The 23,067-nt window shown below is 33.9% G+C and overlaps 1 protein-coding gene and 1 non-coding gene across 2 annotated transcripts; one reads left to right on the top strand and one right to left on the bottom strand.

The window, feature by feature from the left end:
• Nucleotides 1–34: 34 nt before the first annotated feature.
• On the top strand, nucleotides 35–3,323 carry PSV08DRAFT_229869 (acetamidase). The gene is made up of 6 exons (XM_014218751.2): nucleotides 35–96; nucleotides 148–807; nucleotides 1,086–1,183; nucleotides 1,369–1,772; nucleotides 1,878–3,000; nucleotides 3,088–3,323. The coding sequence occupies exons 1-6, from the start codon at nucleotides 59–61 to the stop codon at nucleotides 3,195–3,197; spliced, it is 2,433 nt and encodes an 810-aa protein (XP_014074226.2). The 5' UTR covers nucleotides 35–58; the 3' UTR covers nucleotides 3,198–3,323.
• A 1,913-nt stretch (nucleotides 3,324–5,236) lies between these two features.
• On the bottom strand, nucleotides 5,237–5,323 carry PSV08DRAFT_t56. The gene has a single exon. It is a non-coding gene; the product is annotated as a tRNA-OTHER (tRNA).
• Nucleotides 5,324–23,067: the final 17,744 nt, after the last annotated feature.

Genomic DNA, 23,067 nt, shown 5'->3' with positions numbered 1-23,067 from the left:
ACTTTCACAATCTAATCCTGACATCCACCTTCGATCCTGTTCAGCCCTATATTTCACCATGGATCTTGTTCAGACTGTACGCAAAGAAGGCAGCCGGTAAGACTTTCAGTATCACATCTCAGGTGTGTCTAGCTAACCATGGCTCAGTGGTGGCCGCGGTGATTTCAAATGGGAGGATGTCAAGAATGATGCGCAGCGTGAAAACTATCTCGGTCACTCGGTCATGGCGCCTGTTGGGCGTTGGCAACAAGGCCGTGATCTTAGTTGGTACGCGAAAGGCGATGCTGAATCCAAAGAGGCCGAAGCATCGCGTATCAAGGAAGAAAAGCGCAAACTGAAGGAGGCAGAGGAAGACGCGATGCTTGCTGCCATGGGCCTCCCAGTGCCAGTGCGGAATAACGCAAACCTGACGCCGTTAGGTGAAAAGGCCCACAAGGCTGATGTTGAAGATAAAATAGAGGAGAAAGCCCGGGAGGGCGAGAATGAGGACCGGGCGAAGAGGAGGGAGGAGAAGGAGCGTTCCAGGAGGCACAGGGACGACGACAGAGAGCGGAGGAGACGTCATCGGACACGAAGCCGGTCGCGAGACCGAGAGCGACGCCATAGACACCGAGACCGTTCACGCTCGCGCTCGCGCGACAGGCGGAGAGATGATGACCGACATGACCGACATAGGTATCGGTCAAGGAGCCGTGAGCATAAGCGACAAGAAGATCGTCCAGAACGTAGGCGCCAACTTCATACAGATGGGATACGATCAAGATCGCGATCGAGGGATCGCAGACGTCGCAGAGAGACTCGAAGCAAGTCCCCGTACGATAAAAGTGAGAGGCGGCTTGGTTGATACATCTGTTCCCCATAGGCAAACTTAACCGAGGAATCATTTGCCAACCGCTTATTCTCGTAAATAATGTCAAGTCCGATATTGCAGTTGTTCGACTTTGTCGAACAACAACCAGTAGCTGGTGGGGATTACAGACTTTTCAATTCTGTGAAAGACACAGTTTCTCCCACATGTGCTGCCTCTGATTAATTGCTAGTGACAAGCCCGCGCCGGCCGACCTCATTTCCTGCTGAACGACTAGCATACCCACAATAATCCCCGCTGTTGGGCGATTCCGAACTTTGTTCCGATCGGCAATTTCGGCCGGCTCCCCATACTTCCCCTCACTAGCAGTGTGCAGTAGAAGATGCCTGTCCTGTATATTATAGTCTTACCGCTCTTCTAGATTAACTTGCATCTTGAACGTTTTTAAACACTAGCGTTCCATATAATCTTCACAAGAGGCTACATCATTGCTGAATTTCGCTGTACATAGGTTCTTGACCAAATTAAAAACGGCAAGATGGCGTCTGCACCACCCATAGCTGATTGGCAAGCAGTGGCCAAATCCAAACGAGAATCAGTCTTCGCCAAAATCCCAAAAGACTGGCTTCTCCCTACATCTCAGACATCTCAATACACTGAAACGTCCAGCATCTCTGTACTAGATGTACCTCGAACATGTGGTATTTTGACGGAGAAAGAACTAGACATCACCGAAAACTATGATGCCACAGATTTGGTCAAGATGATGGCTGAGGGGCAGTTAAAGAGTACGCAAGTGGTGACGGCATTTTGCAAGAGAGCAGCAATCGCACAGCAGTGTGTTAGCTGTCTTACAGAGATTATGTTCGACGAGGCACTGGCTAGGGCAAGAGAGTGTGACGAGTATTTGGAGAAACAGGGAAAGGTCCTGGGACCGCTGCATGGGTTACCCATCAGTCTCAAGGTGTGTGATTTACAACCAGAAGGCGCTATCAGCAACCCTTCCGGGGTTCAGAATTTATAGCGCCAAAACACCGGCTTGTACCTATTACTGAGATGATCTTAACAGGACTCCTTTAATGTGCGAGGTGTACAAGCAACACTCGGATATGTATCCTTCATCCCGCATCCCCCGGCTGCTACGAACTCGGCATTGGTTACCGTCCTCCACTCCCTCGGTGCAGTCTTCTATTGTAAAACCAATCTTCCTCAAACCATGATGACAGCAGACAGCCAAAACAACATTTTTGGGCGCACCTTGAATCCGAATAGATTATCGCATACCGCCGGCGGCTCCACTGGTGGTGAAGGCGCACTCATCGCCATGAAAGGCAGCATAATGGGTGTAGCCACAGACGTTGCCGGCTCGAACCGCATCCCTGCCATATGCTGCGGTGGTGCCTCTCTGAAACCCACCGCAGGCCGCGTTCCCTTCGCTGGTGGAGCAGCGGTCGGTCGTTTGGGCTCTCCCGGCTCAGTACCTGTAGTCATTGGCCCCTGTGGCCGCACCACCCGCGACTTTGCCCTATTTCTCCAGTCTGTGAGTAGCACACAGCCTTGGCTACTTGATCCAAACAGTCTGAACGTGCCCTGGCGTTCCGTGCAGCCTTCTACGCAACCCTTGCGATTTGGACTAATCCGTGGCTGCAAAGAACGACCTTTGCATCCACCCATTGCCCGAGCGCTGCACTCTACGGCTATGAAATTGAAGGCTAAGGGACACGAGATTGTACTCTTGGACGAGAAGATACCTGATATGTACCAGACATCCATGCTGGCGTGGAAATTCTTCATGCTTGACCCCCGCAAAACACCTTTCCAGTACATCAAGGCGAGCGGTGAGCCGCTCATACCATCGATCGCAAAAACCGGGTTCCCTGAATTGAAGGATTGGCAGGCGAGTTTGGATGAGTTGTGGGATATGAATGTAGAGAAGGGCCGTATACTCAATCAGTTCCACAAACTGATGGTTGGTGAGCCAGCAGAAGGAGGTACAATGCAGAAAGGACTCGATGCGATTCTTATGCCCGGATACCAAAGCGTGGCACCAAAACATGACACATATGGTTTGCCAATCTTCACAGTCGTCGTTAATCTGCTCAATTATCCAAGTGGCATTCTAAACGTGGGCAAGGCTGATCAGGAGCAAGACAAAGAGTTTGTCAAGGAGGGCGTGATATATGAGCCCCCATGTAAGTTCTTATTCGTTTTCTCTCCCCCTTTTGGCTTGAGTGGAAAGAGGAAGTTACAATTGTGAGTTTGAACTAACGTGGAGACAGATGAGCCAGAGGAGTGTGAAGGGTTACCAACGCATGTACAGATTGTAGGGAAGAGTATGATGGATGAGGAGCTGGTCGAGACAATGAAGGTTGTAGAGAACCTTCTATAGTTATCGAGGTATACTAAACTAGCGCGTTAAAACCACTTATTTAGACGTACTCGTACATAATATAGGTTACCTCTTAAATTTCTAAGATATAGAGGCTACATTATATTCTAATTAATAACTTATTTTAGATTTTCTTTACTAGTATTCTATTAAGATTTTGGAAGTATAGCTTACGCTAGTAAATAGGTACCCCCCCTATACTTTAATTATATAATGTAGAGTCAAGTTATATAGGCCTTAAGTAGATATAGAGTAGAGTTATATAGACCTTAAGTAAGTATAAAGTTAAGATTTTACTTATATAAGACTCTACACTTTGTTAAGAGTATAGCTTAAGTAGAAGTAATATAAGACCTCTAGTGTTAAGCTTCTTATTAGTTAGTTTTCGCAGATAGATGTTAAGAGTATAGCTTAAGTAGAAGTAATATAAGACCTCTAGTGTTAAGCTTCTTATTAGTTAGTTTTCGCAGATAGAGCGGCAGAGTGTAATATTAGACGTAACGTGCAAGTAGAATAACTCTCTATATTATACTTATACTTAAAACTTAAGTTAAACATATTAAGCTATAAGGGCTTAATGCCTATAGTATATACTAAGAGAATATCCTATATCTTATATTATCCTATATATATTATATTATCCTATACGTAGTACTTTATAGGATATTATAGGATCTATAAGATATATATAACTTATCTTATAGTAGCGTTCCGCTAAGACTATAAAACGCGGGGCGCTTATATATTATTAGTCTATATATTTTTATTACTTTATAAGGCCTTAATATAGGCTTCTTTCTTTATTTTTTCTTTATTTTCTAGCTATTTCTTTCTTAAGTTTATAATACTATCCTTCTCTTTCTAGCTTTATATCTTTATAAGCTAACTTATTATAGTCTCTAAAAGTACTATATATTATTATTTTATTAGTAATTAAATTAACTATATTAGGGAACTTATAATAGTTTCTTATTGCTATTATATAAAGTAGAGTCTAGAGTATTAAATATTATTATTAAAGAAAGAGTATAGGAATTATTATTAGAATAGTATAAAGTTATATATTCTAGTAGAGGTTCTTATTCTAAATTTTAAAAAGTTAAATTAAAAGTTAGTGCGTCTTAAATAATAAGAGGCTAAAGTTAATATAGTAGAGTCTATAGCTTTAAAGGCGCTAATAGTAGCGTGTATAAAGAAAGATTATCTTTATAAATAAAGAAAAATCCTAAAATATTATAAATAATAGTAGATTAATAAGTTAAGAAAATATATTAAGAATATTAAGGCGTTAAAGGCTATAAAGTAAGTAAATTAAGAGGTATTTACCTTAGAGAGTAGCCTAATACTAGGTACTTCTACCTTAGATTAAAGTATTTTTATATTTATATTCTTAGAGGGTAATGTAAAGTTTATAAAAGTAATTAGTAATACTATACTAGGCACTAGTAGTAGTTTATAAGGTTAGTCTTTAGTTTTTATATATTTTTACTATATAGGTATCCTAACTATTTAACTAGGTATTTAGTTTTATTATTTTCAATTTAGTAGAATATAAATCTTTTAACTTTAAATTTATTTTCTTCTTTAAGTTTATAATAGAATATTTTCTATAGTAGTATTTTAGAGTCTACTAGTTCTAATAGTTATATATAGAATTATAGATATATCTTTATATTAGCTAGTAAGTTAAGTATATAAGTAACTAGTTTATTTTACTTTAAAATTAAAAATAGTTTAACTTTAATATAGTCTATTATTATTATTATTATTATTGTAGATTAACGTCCTTTCTCAGCCGGTAGGCTATATAAGACGTGCAGGTTGAGCCTGCAAGTATCTAAGTAGGCTAGATTTAATCTAGATACAAATTGAGTAGGTGGGGGAGGGGGTCATCTAAATCGAGGTGAGACTCGTAGCCTAGTAGTTTTAGTGAGTAGCTCTCTCAGGTCTTTCACTTTTAATGAGTCTTCCTCTCAGGTCGAATGGGTAGTTTTCAATGAGTCACTCTCTCATGTGGGTGGACCATACTAATATAGTTTCGAGGAGAGAAGGAATCGAACCTTCGAGCTCTGCTGACGTGAGACAGCAGAGGCTTTCCAGGCGCTTCACCACTGCGCCATCCCCCCTTTAATATAGTCTAGTCTCTTACTTAAATATTAAGTATAAAAGTTCTTTATAAGTAGATATACTCTATCTCTCTTTTTTTAGCTAAGGTACTATTTTTCTTTTCTTATTTTAATAGAAAATACTTTAGTATTAAGCTTATTTAAATAACTCTTAAAGTTCTTTATAGATTTTCTTTAGTTATTTAGCTATTATAATAGCTACTTCTATTTTTAGACTTAGATATATTCTAGTAAAGGGATTTAGATATTATCTATAGTTAGTAAAAAATAGTATTTTACTTATTATTTCTAATATTTTATTATTATATACTATTTATACTATAGATAGTAGTTATATTTAATTATCTTACTAATAATTAGCGTAAATTCTAAGAAATATCTTTATTATTTAATTTATTTATTCTCTCTATTTATTAGTTTATAGGTAGTAAGCTATTAATAGCTTTCTCTTAGTTTTAATTACTATAAGTAGCGTTGTCTAAAAGTTAAATATAAATAGTATATCTCTATTATTAATAATTAACTTTAGTATTTTATAATATTAAATAATTTAGTTATAGATAATATATACTAAGTTTACTACTATATAGTTATTTTTAAATAGTATATGTTAGAATATTGCTACTTAGGTAGCGGAAGTTGCTGCTTGTTCTACTAGTAGCTCAGAGGTAGAGGTCTCTGCCTTCTACTTGTCTAGTAATAGACTTAGAGGCAGCTTATCGAAGGTTCTAGTAAAGAGAGATAAATAAGAGATAAAAAGATATTGCTAGGGGAGAGAGAATAGTTAAATTGCCTTCCTAAGGTAGTCTGTAGGATTCGCTCTACTCTTCTCTGCTTTCTATCTACTAACTCTTCTACTACTTATATATTCGTTGTCTTGGATTCTAGAAGAGTCTTCTTAGTAGTAGCTTGCGTAATCTATGGCGTAATAGATAGATATTACTAGATAATAGCATAATAGCTTCTAGTAATAGATTGATTGATGAGTTTTAGTTGAAGATTGAGTACTTGTTCTATCGGAGATCAGCTGGTGAGCTTATATCTCCAACACACCCCCTTAAGCTAGGCAGCTGAGATCTGATTGATCTGCTAGTTTTGATTGGCTTGTTTGTTTCGATGAGCTTAGGCTGATAGATTTGATCGATCTGATGGGTTGGATTGTTTTAATAGATTGGTTCGATGGATTGGTTTTAATGGATTGGTTTGATGGATTAGTTTGATAGATTGGTTTGATGGATTGGTTTGATGCGATAGTTTGATGCGATGGTTTGATGGATTGGGCTGTTCTGTCGGCTTCAGCTGATCTGATGGTTGCGCATCGTCTGATGATAGATCGGATGGCATGGGCTGTTTCGTTGGCAGTATCGAGTTTTTGACATGGATCTGATCGTTTTGGTGGATATCGCTGGTCGTGTAAAAGATCGCGACTTTTCGATTGTAGTAGCCCTTGGCTAGTACTTGGCCGGATTGGGTAATTAGACTATAATCCTTGGAGAACTTAAATTTAGCTCCTTTTTGAGCTGCTTGGTAGAGACTAAGTAAATTGAAACCAAACTTTGGCACAAAGAGTACGTCTTTTAGCACAACTGATTGGCCAGTGCTATTAAACGTAATTGGTACTTCTCCTTTGCCTATAGCTGGTAAAAACGTTCCTGAATTGCCCCATTGGACATTAATATTCGTGATTTTTCTGATATTTCTGAATAGCTTTCGGTCGCAGCAAATATGCGAGCTAGCTCCACTGTCGAGTATCCATTTAATGGATTTGCTCGTTTTGATATTTTTACTCGTTTTGATATATGAGCTTGAATTGACTGATTGGGTGATATCAGCGATATTTCGATCTGTTGATACTATCGTTGATAGAGCTGTTTCAGATCTATTAGAGCCTTGGTTGGGGCGTTTGCTTGGATCTTTCTGCCAACATTGATCGACTAAATGCCCATTTCTTCTGCAATAACTGCAGTTTTTTGAGCTTTTATATTGTTGGGTTGGTAAGGTCATTTCGATATCCTTTGGCTGCTGGTTTCGATAGGATTGATTGGATCGATGGTATTGATCAGATCGATGGGTTGGATCTGATCGATGATTGGATTGATGATCGAATCGATGATCTGATCGATGATTGGATCGATGAGCTGGTTGATAGATTTGATGCCTTTGGTAAGGTTTGGTATCGCTCCTTTGGATTGAGTTGTTGGAGCTGTTTTTGATCGATTTTAGTCGTCGAGCTTCGTCAATAATCTGACTGCTCATTGTTTCAAGATTAATTTCTTTATTTGATCTAAAATCTTGAGTAATTGCTGTGACTAGATAATTGAAATCTGAACTCAAGTTATTGAGTATTAGCGCAGCAATAAACCTGCTTGGTAATTCGATACTTCGAGCTTTTAGGCTGAAAGTAAGCCTTGATAGCTTTTGAAGATAGTTTTCCACGTTGTTTTGGCAGCTTGAAACAGTAGTATTAATAAGTTCTTTGCAGATAAGAAAGTCTGAGCTAAAACCTTCTTGCGCATATAGAGCTTTAAGGTTGTTCCATAGCTCTACTGGAGTATTGATTTCTTTTGTTTGTAGGAGAGGTCCATCTTCAAGACTAAGTCTTATAGTAGATAGTACCTTTGTCTCATTGTTTTTGAACGATTCTGGACGTTCTTCTGGTGTAAGGTCGGCTATTACAGCTATATCGCCGCAATCTTGTTGAATTAGAATTGATTGAATCCTTATAGCCCACATGTCGTAATTTGAGCTTCCTTTAAGCTTTGGTACTTTGAAAATACTGTCAGCCATTTTGATAGACTGATAGATTGATTGGTTAGATCGAGCTTATGCTGATACTATCGCAGTTACTGTTCTTACTATGAAGAACTCTGGCTGCAGATCGTCAGCTTGATAGATTGAAAAACTGATTGATCAATTGATTGATTGATAGATCGATAGGTTGAAATATCGATAGATTGAAATATCGGTAGATTGATAGATTGATAGATTGATAGATTGATAGATTGATAGATTGGTGGGCTTAGTGGGCTGGTAGGTTGATCGATCGATGGATTGATCGATCGCTGGATTGTTCAATTGATCGATAGATAGTTCTAGTCAGCTGATCTGACTTCGGATGATAGAGTTTCTCAGCTCTTCGCCGTGGTTATCCTCTTAACCCTTGTTAATAGAGTTTTTCAGCTTGTTGCCGTGGTTATCCTCTTAACCCTTGTTAATAGAGTTTTTCAGCTTGTTGCCGTGGTTATCCTCTTAACCCTTGTTAATAGAGTTTTTCAGCTTGTTGCCGTGGTTATCCTCTTAACCCTTGTTACCCTAGCTCTTACTAAGAAACTAACCTAGATAGGTATAGTTCTTATATAGACAGCGCTGATCGTAATAGATCGCAATAAACGTATAGTGCTAGAAGCTTCGATAGATCGCGTAATCCGGGCTCATAACCTGTTAGAATATTGCTACTTAGGTAGCGGAAGTTGCTGCTTGTTCTACTAGTAGCTCAGAGGTAGAGGTCTCTGCCTTCTACTTGTCTAGTAATAGACTTAGAGGCAGCTTATCGAAGGTTCTAGTAAAGAGAGATAAATAAGAGATAAAAAGATATTGCTAGGGGAGAGAGAATAGTTAAATTGCCTTCCTAAGGTAGTCTGTAGGATTCGCTCTACTCTTCTCTGCTTTCTATCTACTAACTCTTCTACTACTTATATATTCGTTGTCTTGGATTCTAGAAGAGTCTTCTTAGTAGTAGCTTGCGTAATCTATGGCGTAATAGATAGATATTACTAGATAATAGCATAATAGCTTCTAGTAATAGATTGATTGATGAGTTTTAGTTGAAGATTGAGTACTTGTTCTATCGGAGATCAGCTGGTGAGCTTATATCTCCAACAGTATATACTATACTTACTTTATAAAGTAATCTACTATAATAAGTATTATATTATAAGTAACCTTAGTTATTAGATTCTTTAAAGCTAGTAATCTTATAATAAAGTTTATAGAGATATTTACTTATAGTTTTTATAGTAGTTCTAAAGCTTATATCTCTCTATATAGTATATATATACTATACTTATTTCTTTAGTATTCTACGTATTTAGTAATATATACTATAACTTTATCTTTTATACTCTTAAATTAGTAATTATATTAAATAAGTTCTATTATTTTAGTAATTTCTAGATATTTATATATAAGATTTTTATAATATTCTTAAATAATAGTTTACTATACTTCTTTAAGTACGTTATTCTCAATTTTTATAATAATATTAAGTTCTTATATAAGTTCTAATATTTTATCTTTATTAATCTTAAGTATAGGTTTATTAACTATTATCTTAGTTTCTATAATATTATATTATTAGCTAAGAGCGTTCACTTTTTTATTTTCTTTTTTTAGTATATAGATAATCTTAAACTTATATTATTTTAGTAGTTTAGCTTATTTAGTCTATTTTTAATTAAGTACTTTTATTATTATAAAGTATACTAAGTTCTTATAATCTATATAGATTATAAGTTCTAAGTAGCTTTTTATATATACTCTCTAGTACTATAAATATACTATAATAGCTAGTAATTCTTTATTATATACGTTATATTATTCTTCTAGTTCTAAGAACTTTGTTAAATAGTATACTACTAAGTACTATTTATTATTAATAAGTATACTAGTATAGCCTTTTAAGACTAGGTATACTATCTTAAGTTTATTAAAGGCTTTATCTACTTCTTTACTTTATATAAATAGTATATTTTTATAGATAAGTTATATTATTAGTATTATAATCTTTAAGAAGTTCTAAATAAATTACTAGTTAAAGTTTATAAATTCTAAGAATAATTAGATTTCTATAACTATAGTTAGTACTAACTAGTCTTTAATAACTTAAATCTTCTCTTTACTTATTTATACTCTATTAACTTCTACTATATAGCTTAAAAAGTTAACCTTAGTCTTATAAAATTTATACTTTTTTAGCTTAAGTCTAAGACTATATTTACTTAGCGTCTTAAGTACTATCTTTATATATTTAATATAATTCTTTTTATCTCTTAAATATATAAGAATATTATCTAAGTAAGTAATAATAAATATATTTAGGTATAGTCTAAGTATATTATTAATAAGTTCTTTAAACGTTACTAGGGAGCTTATAAGCTTAAATAGTATAACTAAATACTTATAATATTTATATTAAGTTTTAAATACTATTTTCTATTCTTTACTTTTCTTTATTTTAATAAAGTAGTATTTATAGCAGAGATTTAGCGCTATAAAGATCTTTATATAAGATAATCAATCTCTAAGCTCTATAATATTTAATAGTAGGTATTAATTCTTTACTATAATATTATTAAGTTACTTATAATTAATATATAGTTAATTTATACTATCTTTCTTTAGTATAAATATAATTAAATATTCTACTAGTAACTTTAATAGTTATATATATCTCTTAGCTAGACTCTTATTAATATACTCTCTTAGTACCTTAAGCTCTCTTTTTAATAGTTAATATATAGGCCTAAAAGTTAGTATCTTTTCTTCTTATAGGACTATCTTATAGTTCTAAAGTTTATACTTTAGTAATACTATTTTATTAACTACTTCTTAAAATAAATATTTATATTTTTTATACTATTTAAAGAACTCTAAAGTTATACTATTTTTTTTTCTCTTACTTTATAATTTATTAGTCTAGTTTTAGTATTTATAAAGTATAGCTTTTTATCTTAAGAACTACTTTTTAAGTATACTCTCTTTTTAGTATTATTATACTACTTAGTAATATTACTCTTACTTACTATTAAACTCTACTAATATATAAGCTAGCTTATAGTTACGTCTATTCTATAGTACTTAAATTAAAATATCTTTAACTTTTAGTTAATTTATAAGTTATATTTCTTAAGCTATAAGAGTCTTAAAATAATATCATAAGTAGCTAGTCTAATAATATCTAAGTTAATCTTCTCTATATACTTTTAGATAATAAGTGTTACTTTTCTAACTTTATATATAATCTTATTTTTATTTAGTATTAGCTTACTATTAGCTATATATAGTAAGTAAGGCTATTATTTCTATTATACTTTAAGTTTAGCTTAGGCTACTACGTGCGCTAAAATATAGTTTACTTATAATTTTAAATCTACTAGTACTTACATCTATATTTTATTAAACTTTATCTTAAGCTTTATTAATTTTAGAAGTTTTAGTACGTTAAATTCTCTAGAGAGGCCTTATTACTCTATTATTAGCTTAAAAAAGACTCTTCTTATTAATATTTATAGTAGTTTTTTACTACTATATACTTCTTATATTTACTACTAAAGTATATATACTATTAGTCTTCTCTAAACTTTATTAAGAGGCTATTAAAATACTATATTTATATACTATTTATATCTATATAATATTCTAAAAGTCTTTTTATTCTAGAAAGTATATTCTTTTTTACTTATTCTATAAGTACTTTAAATAGCTATTATTCTTATATTTATATTATAGCTATTTATACTTAAGTATACTTTTAGTATACTATAGACTTTATTTAGCTCCTCTCTTATCTAAGTAGTAAGTTAAATAGTAGTTATATATATATATATAATCTATAATAGACTTAGATAGTTTCTATTTCTTATATTATACTAATACTATATAAGTTTATAGAAATTATTCTATTCTTATATCTTTTATACTTATATTACTTCTTAGAGTATAAGTTTCTATTCTAACCTCTTAATATTAGCTATAATATACGCGTATATTAGTAATTATTAAGTAGTCTTAATTTTATAGTAGTTAATATTTAATTATAAGTACTATAGCGTATTATATTTATTAAGTAGTATTTTATCATTATTATAGGCCTTACTAAGTTAACTAAATAGTATAGATAGTATATTAATTTATTTATCTACTTCTACTAGGTTATCTCTTAAATAAATTTTAAGTAAGTTTAGTATTATACTATCTTACCTCTTTATATAAAGTATTAATAGTTTATTCTTTTCTTAAAATTATACTATCTTCTTATATTTAGACGCGAGAGGTTATTTTTCTTATTTAGCATTTTATATTTCTTATTTATAACTAGTTTAGCTTTAAATATATCTTTAAATATAGTTAATATTAGATTATTTAATCTACTAATAACTTCTATATTATTTAGGTAATATTTAATCTTTAGTTAGGTAATAATATTTTATAATTTATTATTATCTAGCTCTAACTTATAATATAAGACGTTAAGCTATTATTTAACCTTATTCTTACTTATATAGTTATATACTATATAGCCTTCTTTACTATATATATAGTAGTTAATTTTCTTTTTATTATTCTTATTCTTTTTATAGTAAGGCTTACTAAGTCTCTTTTCTTAGTTAAAATTATTAAGGTGTATAAGTTTATATCTATTTATTATATATATACTAAGTATCTTAAGCTAATAGCTTCTTTATTATCTTTAGTTAGACTATAAATATTAGTAGTACTATTATTAAGGCTAATTATTCTTATTATTATAGTTACGCGTTTCTTAATTAAATAATTATTCTTCTAATATAAGCTTATATAGCTTATTATTAAGTTAAATAGCTTCTACTATAAGTTTATTAAAAGTAGTAATATTAGCTCTACTTCTTATAAGTTCTCTACGCACTATTAGCTTAAGTCCTTATTAGTATATATATATAAAAGTATTATTATTATATTTAATACTTATTATATATTCCTAAAATTAAGTTATATAATTAGTAGTAGACCTAGTTTAGCTTAAAGTTTAAATCTTTTATTCTATACTTAGAGATTTCTTAAAAGGTAAAAAGTTTTATTATATCTTAGTTTTAAAAGTATCTTAGTCTTTAACTAAGTTAGTATTCTTATTATTATTAATAGAATCGTCTATATTTTATCTAATAATAAAGTTAAACTATTTCTTTATAATACCTTTATAGTAACTAGTAGCTAAAATAACTTTATCTTTTTTATTAATCTTATCTCTAGCTAAGTAGAAGTAATAGTTAACTTAGAGGAGCTAGGCTTTAAGTTTATAAGTATTAGCTATAGTTTCTCTAGTTTAAAAAGTAGCTAAAGTATCTATTATAATATTACTTATTATAAGAGTGTTTAAAGTATTAAGAGTATAGCTTAAGTAGAAGTAATATATAACTTCTAGTATTAAGCTTCTTATTAGTTAGTTTTTATAAATAGAGTAATAAAGTGTAATATTAGATATAATATATAAGTAGAATAACTCTTTATATTATACTTATACTTAAAACTTAAGTTAAATATATTAAGTTATAAGAGCTTAATACCTATACTATATACTAAAAGAATATCTTATATTCTATATTATTCTATATATATTATATTATTCTATATATAGTACTTTATAAGATATTATAGAATCTATAAGATATATATAACTTATCTTATAGTAGTGTTCTACTAAGACTATAGAACATAGTTAGCTCTAGCCTTTTAGGAACGTTTTTATAAAATAAAATTTTAGGATTTATTAGAACTAGTTATATAGGTATTTAAATTAGTAACTATATATGCCTATTTTTAGCTCTACTTATTAAAACTATTACGCTCGCCTATTAATATTATTACGCGCTAGCAGCGTTTATATAAGTAAATTATTTATAATACTATTTTATCTCTAGCCTATTATTATTATTATTATTATTATTATTGATTAACGTCCTGTCTCAGCTGGTAGGCTATATAAGACGTGCAGGCTATGCCTACAGGTAACTACGTAGTGCTATCAATTTGGTGTAGGTGGGGGAGGGGGCTATCTAAATCGAGGTGAGGCTCGTGGCCTAGTGTGGAGGAGGGTAGTAGGAGGTCTTGCGGGTGAGAGGAGAGGTAAGTTGGGTGTAGGGCGAAGGCACCTAGTGTAGGTGTTGTCCTAGTTGTCGAGGTTTCCTTTATACCAGGCCTGCGTTGCAGCCCTAGTTTCCTTAATAAAGGCAATAGTAGCCTGTACGCCTACTGTAGTATCTAGTAAGAAAGCTAGCGATAGGGGGTCCTTTGTAGTTTCTTGCATCTTCTTCCTAGCCTCCTTGTATAGCGTGCAGCTAAGGAGGATATGTGCAGGGTCTTGAGTAGCTCGATAGTTGCAGGGGCAAACTTTAGAGTCTACTTTTCCTCGCTTGAATAGGAAGTCTCGTAGATAGCAGTGACCTAACTTAAGCTGATAGAAGGCGCTAGAGGCTTCTCTACTAGTAGGAGGAGTAGCAATCTGCTTTCTAGTCTTCCACTTGTACCTTGCGGCGTAAGTAGTAGGATTTAGAGTAATAGCTTTTCTCCTGTATTGTCCTAGATAGCTAAGCCACTCTCGCTCGCCTAGCTGCTTTATTCGTGTGCCTATTACAGCTAGGCTCGTCCTGCTAGAGCTAGGATCTAGCTTTGTCGCCTCCTTTGCTAGCGCGTCTGCTCTCTCGTTTCCTATAACGCCCTGGTGTCCTGGTACCCACTGTATGGTAGGTAATATGCCTTTTTCTTGTAGCTTTTCTGCTGCTATAGTGCATCTAAGTTGCCACTCTTGCCCTGGGTAGTCAGAAGCAGTCTTTAGTCTGAATATTGCAGCCTGGTTATCTGCATATACTCTAACTTCAAGGTAGTCGTCTGCTAGGTCAAAAGCTTTCTCTAGGCCTAGGGTAATACCCTCTAGTTCTCCGTTGTAGACTAGCTGGTTGTATCCTATATTAACCTTTTCATAAGCTATGAGACTAGCTCCTTTGTAGAAAGCTACTCCTACTCCTATACCCTTGCCTTCCTTTGTAGCTGAGGCGTCTGAGTAGATCGAGAGGAGATATTCGTCTTCTAGAAGCTCCTTGTGGTGCTTTGCTTCGATTTCCTTTGACTTCTTAGATATATTAGTCTTGTAGGGCATTGTAGAGCTCCAGGGCATAGAGGCGTAGTGCTTGATCTCCTCACTATCGTCCGATAGAGCTGTTGAGATAGATCTAGTAATACGCTCTAGCTGCTTTCCTTGATTACTAGTGATAGCAATATTAAGAGGGTGGCTAGGAGCTAGCTTTCTTGCTCTAAAGGCGTATTGTCGTAGGGCGTTGTTAAGTCTAACTCTAGGAGGACATAGAGCTGCTTCTACCTCGCTAGGTATGGCAGGTGAGGTTCTGAAGGATCCTAGGATCTTTCTACAGGCTTGGTTCTGCAGCTTCTGTCTCTGGTTAAGCGCTGTCTGCTGCTCCCTCCAGAAGATTTGGCAGCCATAGTCAGCTACGCTGGTGATGCAGGCTAGGTAGAGCTGTCGTACTGCTCTAGGAGAGAGGCCTTTGTTTGAGTTAGCTAGCCTGCTAAGGCGGTGGAAGGCTGCGCTAGCCTGCTGGTTTCTAATAAGGCTGTGGTGCTTGAATTTGAGGCTGCAGTCAAAGTAGACACCTAGCCATCTAACTAGCTCCTTAGACTGTACTATCTCCTGATTAGGTAGAGTAAGTACTCTAGCTTGATCCTTTCTTGATCTTGTCCAGTTTACTAGTTCAGTCTTTGAGCTATCGAATTGGATGGCTGACTCCTCTGCTAGTCTAAAGAGATTCTGAATCTCCTTTTCTAGTAGCTTGATATTCTTCCTTACTGACGTAGATGATATTGAGATCTGGAGGTCGTCTATATAGGAGGAGGAGTAGATATTCGCATTAGTCTGAATTGCATTGAATAGTGGTTTTGAGTAGATCAGAAATAGGATGGGCGAGGCAGGGCTTCCTTGAGGGGTTCCTGTCGAGATTACCTGCGGCTCCTCAGTCTGTCCGTCAAAGGACAGCTGCAGTATTCTGTCCTCTAAAAAGGACTTTGTCCAGGCTAGTAGGCAGCAGGGGAGGCCTTGATCTTTCATGACTTCAAGAAGCTTGTTTTTTGAGACGTGATCGAAGGCTCCTTTGATATCAAGAAAGATAGTAGTAGTAGTCTTCTGCTTTCTTTTCTGCTGCTGTATGTTGTTGTAGAAGAGTAGCGCAGCGTCGATAGCGGATTTCTTTAGTCTTCCTCCTAGTTGAGAGGGGTGGAGTAGATCTGTTGTTTCCGCTAGTGCACCTAGTCTCCTAGCTACTAGTCTCTCTAGTACTTTGCCTAGGCAGTTTAGGAGTGAGATAACTCTATAGGCCTTAGGGATCGAGTAGTCAGGCTTGTTTGGCTTTCTTAAGATGACTCCCTTTGCTTTTCTCCAGCACCTTGGGTGGTAGCCTAGGTTGAATAGAGTAGAGTATATCCTAAATAGAGCTTCTGGCTGCGCTGAGTAGACCTTTTGGATCACCTCCTGGCTGATCAGATCAGGCCCTGGTGAGGTGGCTTTCACCTTACAGCAGGCAAAGGAGAGTTCGTCCTCTGTCAGGGCAGGCCAGGTCCATCTGCTGTCTCCCCTGTAGATGTGGAAGGAGGGGGTCGCTGTCGTAGGAGGCGGAGGAAAGAGATCCTCTCTAAAAGCCTTACATTTCTTAGTGAAGGATTCCTTGCCTTTAATAGCAGGTATTCGAGTACTAAGGTTATCTTTAGTATATGCTAGCGCTTTAAAGATCTCCTTAGGTGAGTCTTTTTGGAGGAAAGCCTCCCAGTGGCTCTGTTTAGCTCGTTGAATAGCTTTTAGGTATCTATTTTTTGTACGTAGATACTCTCGTTTCCACTGGTAGAGGGAGCTATTATTTTCCTTTGCTGCCTCCTTCTTGTAGGCTCTATAGGCTCTACTTAGGTCTCGCTTATGGCTATCTAGCTCGCTAGTCCACCAGGGCTTCGTCTTTGGCTTTTGGTTGACTAGTGGAGTTGACTTTTCTAGCGCTTTCTGTATAGCTCTCGTAAGATCTTCTCCTAGCTCGTCTAGCTTAGTTTCTAGTAGGATATTTTGTCCTAGGATAAGCTTTCTTGAGGTGTAGTTCGAGCAAGGAGGTAGTGTTGATAGGCGCTTCTCTAGATCTAGGACTTTGATCTCCTGTCCTAGCGTCTCCTTGAAAGTCGTCCAGTCCGTTCGTTTCGTATTATACTGTTTTGGCAGGCTGGCTGGCTGGCTAGGTAGCTGGCTAGTAGTATAGATACTAAATAGAATAGCGTGGTGGTCAGAACCTACTTCAGGTATAGTCTGCCAGTCCAGGATACTAGCAGCTGTATTGCTGGTTGCAAAAGTAAGGTCTAATACGCTTTCTTGCCGCATATGAGATCTCAAGAAAGTGCCTGCCCCTGGAGTATTTAGTAGAGTGAGATCTTGAGTATCTATCCACTCTACTAGTTCCTCTGCTTGTGTGCTAGGGCTGCGCTCCTCTAGGCTCCACCTAGGATGGTGGGTGTTGAAGTCTCCTAGGATAATTGACTGAGGCTGTAGGATCTCCTGCAGGAGGCGCCTCTGAATTGTCGTCTTATTTAGCCCTTCTTGGAGGCTTTTTTCGTTATAAATATTGTAGATATAGAGGCTAGAAGTAGAGGCTAGTACTTTGATAGCTAGGAAATCGTTATCGTCGCTAATAAAGGGATTAACCTCTCCTTTTAGGTCTTTTCTAATATAGAATAGTACTCTAGGCCTTAAGGAGGTATCCTTAGGGGTAGGTAGTATCTGAGTAAAGTCCTGGTGAGCGGTAGATCTAGTGTTTTCGTACGAGGATCCCTTAGGTAACCAGGGCTCCTGTACTGCGACGATCCTGGCGTCTACTTTAATAGCTAGGTCTAGGGCGCTCTCAGTAGCAGGGCTATTCCTATTAACATTTATTTGTAGGACTTTTAACATTCTAGTTAGAAGAGGTAGTCCTAGATATCCTAGCTTGTAGGATATCACATTCGTGGCTATTAGCTGCGTGAGGTTTGCTACAATTAACACACTTAAATATAGTGTGTACGCAGGCTTTGCCTTTAGTAGGGCAGGACTTGCATCTGTGTAGACTAGTGTGGTGAGCCTCACCACAAATCTGACAGGCTACTCTAGTGCACCTAGCCTCAAGGTGGCCAAAGCCTTGGCATTTAGAGCACTGCTTTAAGTTGTTAATAACTCGTAGCTTCTCTGCTCTTAGGCTCTCTCCTAGGATATAGAGCTTTCCTCTTATAGCCTTGAGGGCCTCCTCTTCAGTCGCAAAGGCGACGCAGGCGGAGCCATAGCTTTGCTGCCCTCTCTTAGACTCAGGAGTGAGCCAGAAGGGAGTGCCTACTACTTTAAGGCCTTTGTTAAAGGTCTCAATCTCCTCCTTGATTACCTCTAGGCCGTGGTTAGTAGGTAGCCTATGGACGACTATTTTAAACCACGAGGTAATTGGCTGCGCTACCTTAAAGGCTACTAGATCCTTCCAGATACCCTGGTTTTCCAGCAGGTAGTTGGCTGTAAAAGCAGGCGTGGTAGTGACTACCTTATTCCCTTTTGAGGATAGCGTGACTGAGGCGACTACGGGCGATTGCACCCCTCCTTTCAAGGTGAAGGCTTGGTTGAAGGCATTTCTTAGCCTAAGGGCGTCAAAGGCAGCAGGGCCTCCTTGGTTGACTAGGACGAGCTGCCTCTCCTTTAGGCTAGGCTTAGCCTTTTGAGGTGCCTTCTTCTGCATAGTAGTCCACTGTTGCTCCTTGTTTGCAGCTGCAATGGCAGCGTACGATATAGGCTGCGTAAGAGCAGCTGTCTGTCTATCACCCTGCTGGTTTGGTTGTGCAGGAATAGGCTTTTCAAGGCGTCGAACTTTGTCTCTAAGCTCCTTTGAGACATTTGAGAGAGAGGAGATCTGATCTCCTAGGATTGCTGAGTTCTTCTTACTAACTCTACCTGTCTCAGTATAGTCTCTGAAGACTTCTACTAGGTCTAGTAGACTAGTCTGCTGGGTAGGGTTGTTTTCAGCTAGATTAGCTGCTTGGATTACTAGGTTCCTAGCTATCTCAAGAGCCTCTTCTACTGTCGTTGCCTTAGGTGTCCTATTCTGGCTAGAGAAAGGGTTCCTTAGTGTCGAGCCTATAAAAGGAGAGAAGTTGCTCCTAGTACGTCTATGAGTGCGAGTCTTCTCTGGTGAGAAGTTTGCTTGTCTTTTATTTGGTGGTAGAATAGGTATTTCAAATATATTAGAGGTTTCTAGATTTTGAGTGGGGGTAGCAGGCTGCGTAGCTTCCATTTCTATCTCGTTCTGGATCTGTCCTTCTAGCTCTGCTATCTCCTGCCTTATCCTTGGTAGCTCGACGTCGATAGTATCGCTGTCTGGCGGCATCTTGCTTAGTAATCGGCGTGGTCTGTGTGTTCTGTCAGAAGTGAGACGTGTCCAAACGTGTCTACTTTTGAAGGCCTCTAGCTCTACAGCGCGTAGGCTGCACGTTTTAATAGTGGTTGTAATCGATTTCTTAGGGTTTATTTGTATATATTTGACTGATATTACACCTATTCTAGAAAACTCGAAGTTAGTGTGGTGTCTGGTCTCTAGCCTATTAGATACTTAGCGTTTACTATAAAACTAAAGTATTTTATCTATTTATACTTTACTTTTACTCAACTAAAACCTCTCTAAAAACTCCTTTTACTATTTAGTTATATATTTAGCTTTTAAAGTATTTTTAATATAGATAGCGTTTTTATATAGCTACTCTATAGTATTTATATTTACTTCTTCTAGATTAATATCTATAATATTTAAACCTACTAAGTAGATTTTATAGGCGTCTAAGTTACTTATAAGTATATACTTATTAATTTACTAGATCTCTTATAGCTTAACTATACTAGTAGAGTCTACGCTAGCTTCTAATCTATAGAATCTCTTCTTTATCTACTTATATATCTCTTTATAAATACTATTAGATAAATAGTTATAGAAGGCTATTATAGGTTTTATAGACGTAGAGAACTTAATTAGTACTAAATAGCTTAAAAACAATAGGAGCTATAAGAAAAAGTTTAATATAATAGTAATAGAAGATTAAGTTTAAATAGGCTTATACTATTAATAAGATATTAAGTTCTAATAGATTTATACCTATAATAAGATATAATATAGTAAATATATAGGTATAGAAGCGCTTTATATAATATATTCTTATTATAACTATAGTTTATTATCTTATTATAACTATAGTTCGCTATTCTACTATCTTTATTATAACTATAGTTTACTAGGCTACTATCTTTGTTATAACTATATTTTAGTTATTATACCTAATAGAAATTTATCTATTTAATATACACTTATTAAGAGGCGTATTTTAGTAGTAATACTAACCTATTTTTTAGAGTTTAATAGAGTCTTATAGAGGTCTACCTAAATTCTTTTATTATATACTTTAACTATAAAGTTAATTTTTTTAATACCTAATTCTAGTAGGTTAGAGTATAGCCTATTATTCTTTTCTAAGATAATTAATCTAATACGCTATATAGTAAATAGAGTAAAAAATATTAAGTAATAGAATGTAGAGCGCTTATATATTATTAGTCTATGAATTCTTATTACTTTATAAGGCCTTAATAGAGGCTTCTTTCTTTATTCTTTCTTTATCTTCTAGCTATCTCTTTCTTAGGTTTATAATAATAGAGTAGTAGAGTATAATATAGTAGATAGTAATATATAAGTAGAATAACTCTCTATATTATACTTATACTTAAAACTTAAGTTAAATATATTAAGCTATAAGAGCTTAATACCTATACTATATACTAAAGAGTAGATATAATTATATATAATTAATATAGTTATTATAGATAAATAAGTAGAAGGCGTAGTTCTAATTAGCTATTAAGGTAATTATACATAATTAATAAAGAAATTATTAATAATTACGATCTAATTAGCTAGATATATCTAATTATATATAATTAGTTATATAACTATAGTATAGTTAAAGAATTATAATATAGCTTATCTCTTTAGATTCTCTAAACTAATTACTTTTAAGTAGCTTACTTTAGCTTATAATACTATCTTCTTCTTTCTTAGATTTATTCTTAAATTATATAGTTTTTCCTAAAGCGTATATTAATAACTAAGTAGTTACTCTATATTATATAGTAAGTAGTAACTATATTCTTCTCTTCTTTTTTCTTCTACTAGCTATTATAAGTAATAAGTAGAAGAATTTACTCTCTAAGTATAATAATAGTTAGTTAGAAAACTACTTAGAATTCTAATAAGAAGAATAGATATTATAAGGCTAAGTTACGTAATATACTATTACGCTAAGATAGTGCTATTAGTAATAGTAAAACCTATATATAATAGTAGCTATTAGAAGTAGAGATAACTATTACTAATAGTAGGTTAACATTTTAATAGTAAGACTAGAAGTAATAAGAATATAAAGATAGATAGATTTTATTATTTACTCTTATTATAGTTAACTTAAATTATACTTTCTTACTAGTTACTTAACTTTATAAGATTAATACTTATTAGTCTATTTAAAATAGATTAAGAATTAGTAACTTATTATTACTTTCTATCTAAGTACGCCTACTTTACTAAATTGCTAAATAAATACTTTATAGCGCTTTTTATACTATCTTACTTACTCTAACTTAGATTAAGCTTAGAGAAGTATTAGCACTAAACTCTATATAATACTTTAACTACCTATAAATTAAGTAAACTTAGAAAGATTAATATTAGAATATCTAATTAAGATTTAAAAATATCTTATAATTACTTTTAGTTATAGGCTAGTACTAGTAAACTAGTAAAGAGTTCTAGATAAGAGCCTAATCTAGTAATTAATAATAAAATACTAACTCTAAGTAATAATAAGGTAGATAATAACGTATATAACTTATAAGAATTATAAAATATTAGGTACTAAGCTATAATCTATATATAGTAGATAGCTAAGATATAAGTAATAATTAATTAGCTTATAAGTTAGCTAATAGCTATACTAAATAAAAAGCCTATTAAGAAACCTAAAATAGCGACCCTAGATAAATATAATAGTAACTAAGAAGAGTTAAAGATATTTCTTACTAATATTAAGTTATACTGTAGTTATAATAATATACTAAATAATAAAGAAAAGATACTTAGAGCTAATACTTATATAAAGAGAAATGTAGTAAGCTAGATATAACCTTATATAGAGAACTTTTTAATAGATATTAATAATAAAGGAATAAAGAATAAGATATATACTTTATTTAGTAGTTAGACTAACTTTAAAAAGAAATTAAGACGTATCTTTAGAGAAGTAGATATAAAAAGCTAAATAGAGAAGGCTATATCTTATTTAAGATAGACTAAAGCTATATTAGCTTATATAGTAGAGTTTAAGTAGTTATAAGTATAAATTAATTAAGATAATTTAGCACTCTAGATAGTATATAAAGTAGATTTAAAGAAAAATATTAAGAATAAACTTATATACTATAATAAGCTAAAGAATTTATACTTATTAATTTAGTTAATAATAAGAATTAACACGTATTTAAAACAATAAAAGAAAGCTTAGAAAGGATATATACTAGAGTTTCTCTTTACTAATATCTAAAGGTATTAAAGTAATAAGGATTATAATAAAAATATATATATTACTAGTAAGGTATAAGATAAGTCTAAATATAAAAAGAATACTTAAAGAAAGTTTAATAATAGTCTTTTTAAGTAAGAACGCTAGAAGCGTTATAATAGTAAGGTATATCTCTACTATAGTAAAGTAAAACACTTCTATAGAGACTACCTAAAGAATAAAGTTAACTAAGAAGTAGTTAAGATTAGAATACTATAAATAATAATACTTTACTTAACTAAGAAGCTAAATAAAACTCTTAGTAATTTAGACTTATATAATAA

This window comes from Bipolaris maydis (assembly GCF_028858645.1).
Source record: "Bipolaris maydis strain C4 unplaced genomic scaffold PSV08scaffold_14, whole genome shotgun sequence".
NCBI classification, from domain to species: domain Eukaryota; kingdom Fungi; phylum Ascomycota; class Dothideomycetes; order Pleosporales; family Pleosporaceae; genus Bipolaris; species Bipolaris maydis.
Note: the sequence above shows the minus strand (reverse complement) of the source record. Positions and strands in the feature narration are given on the sequence as shown.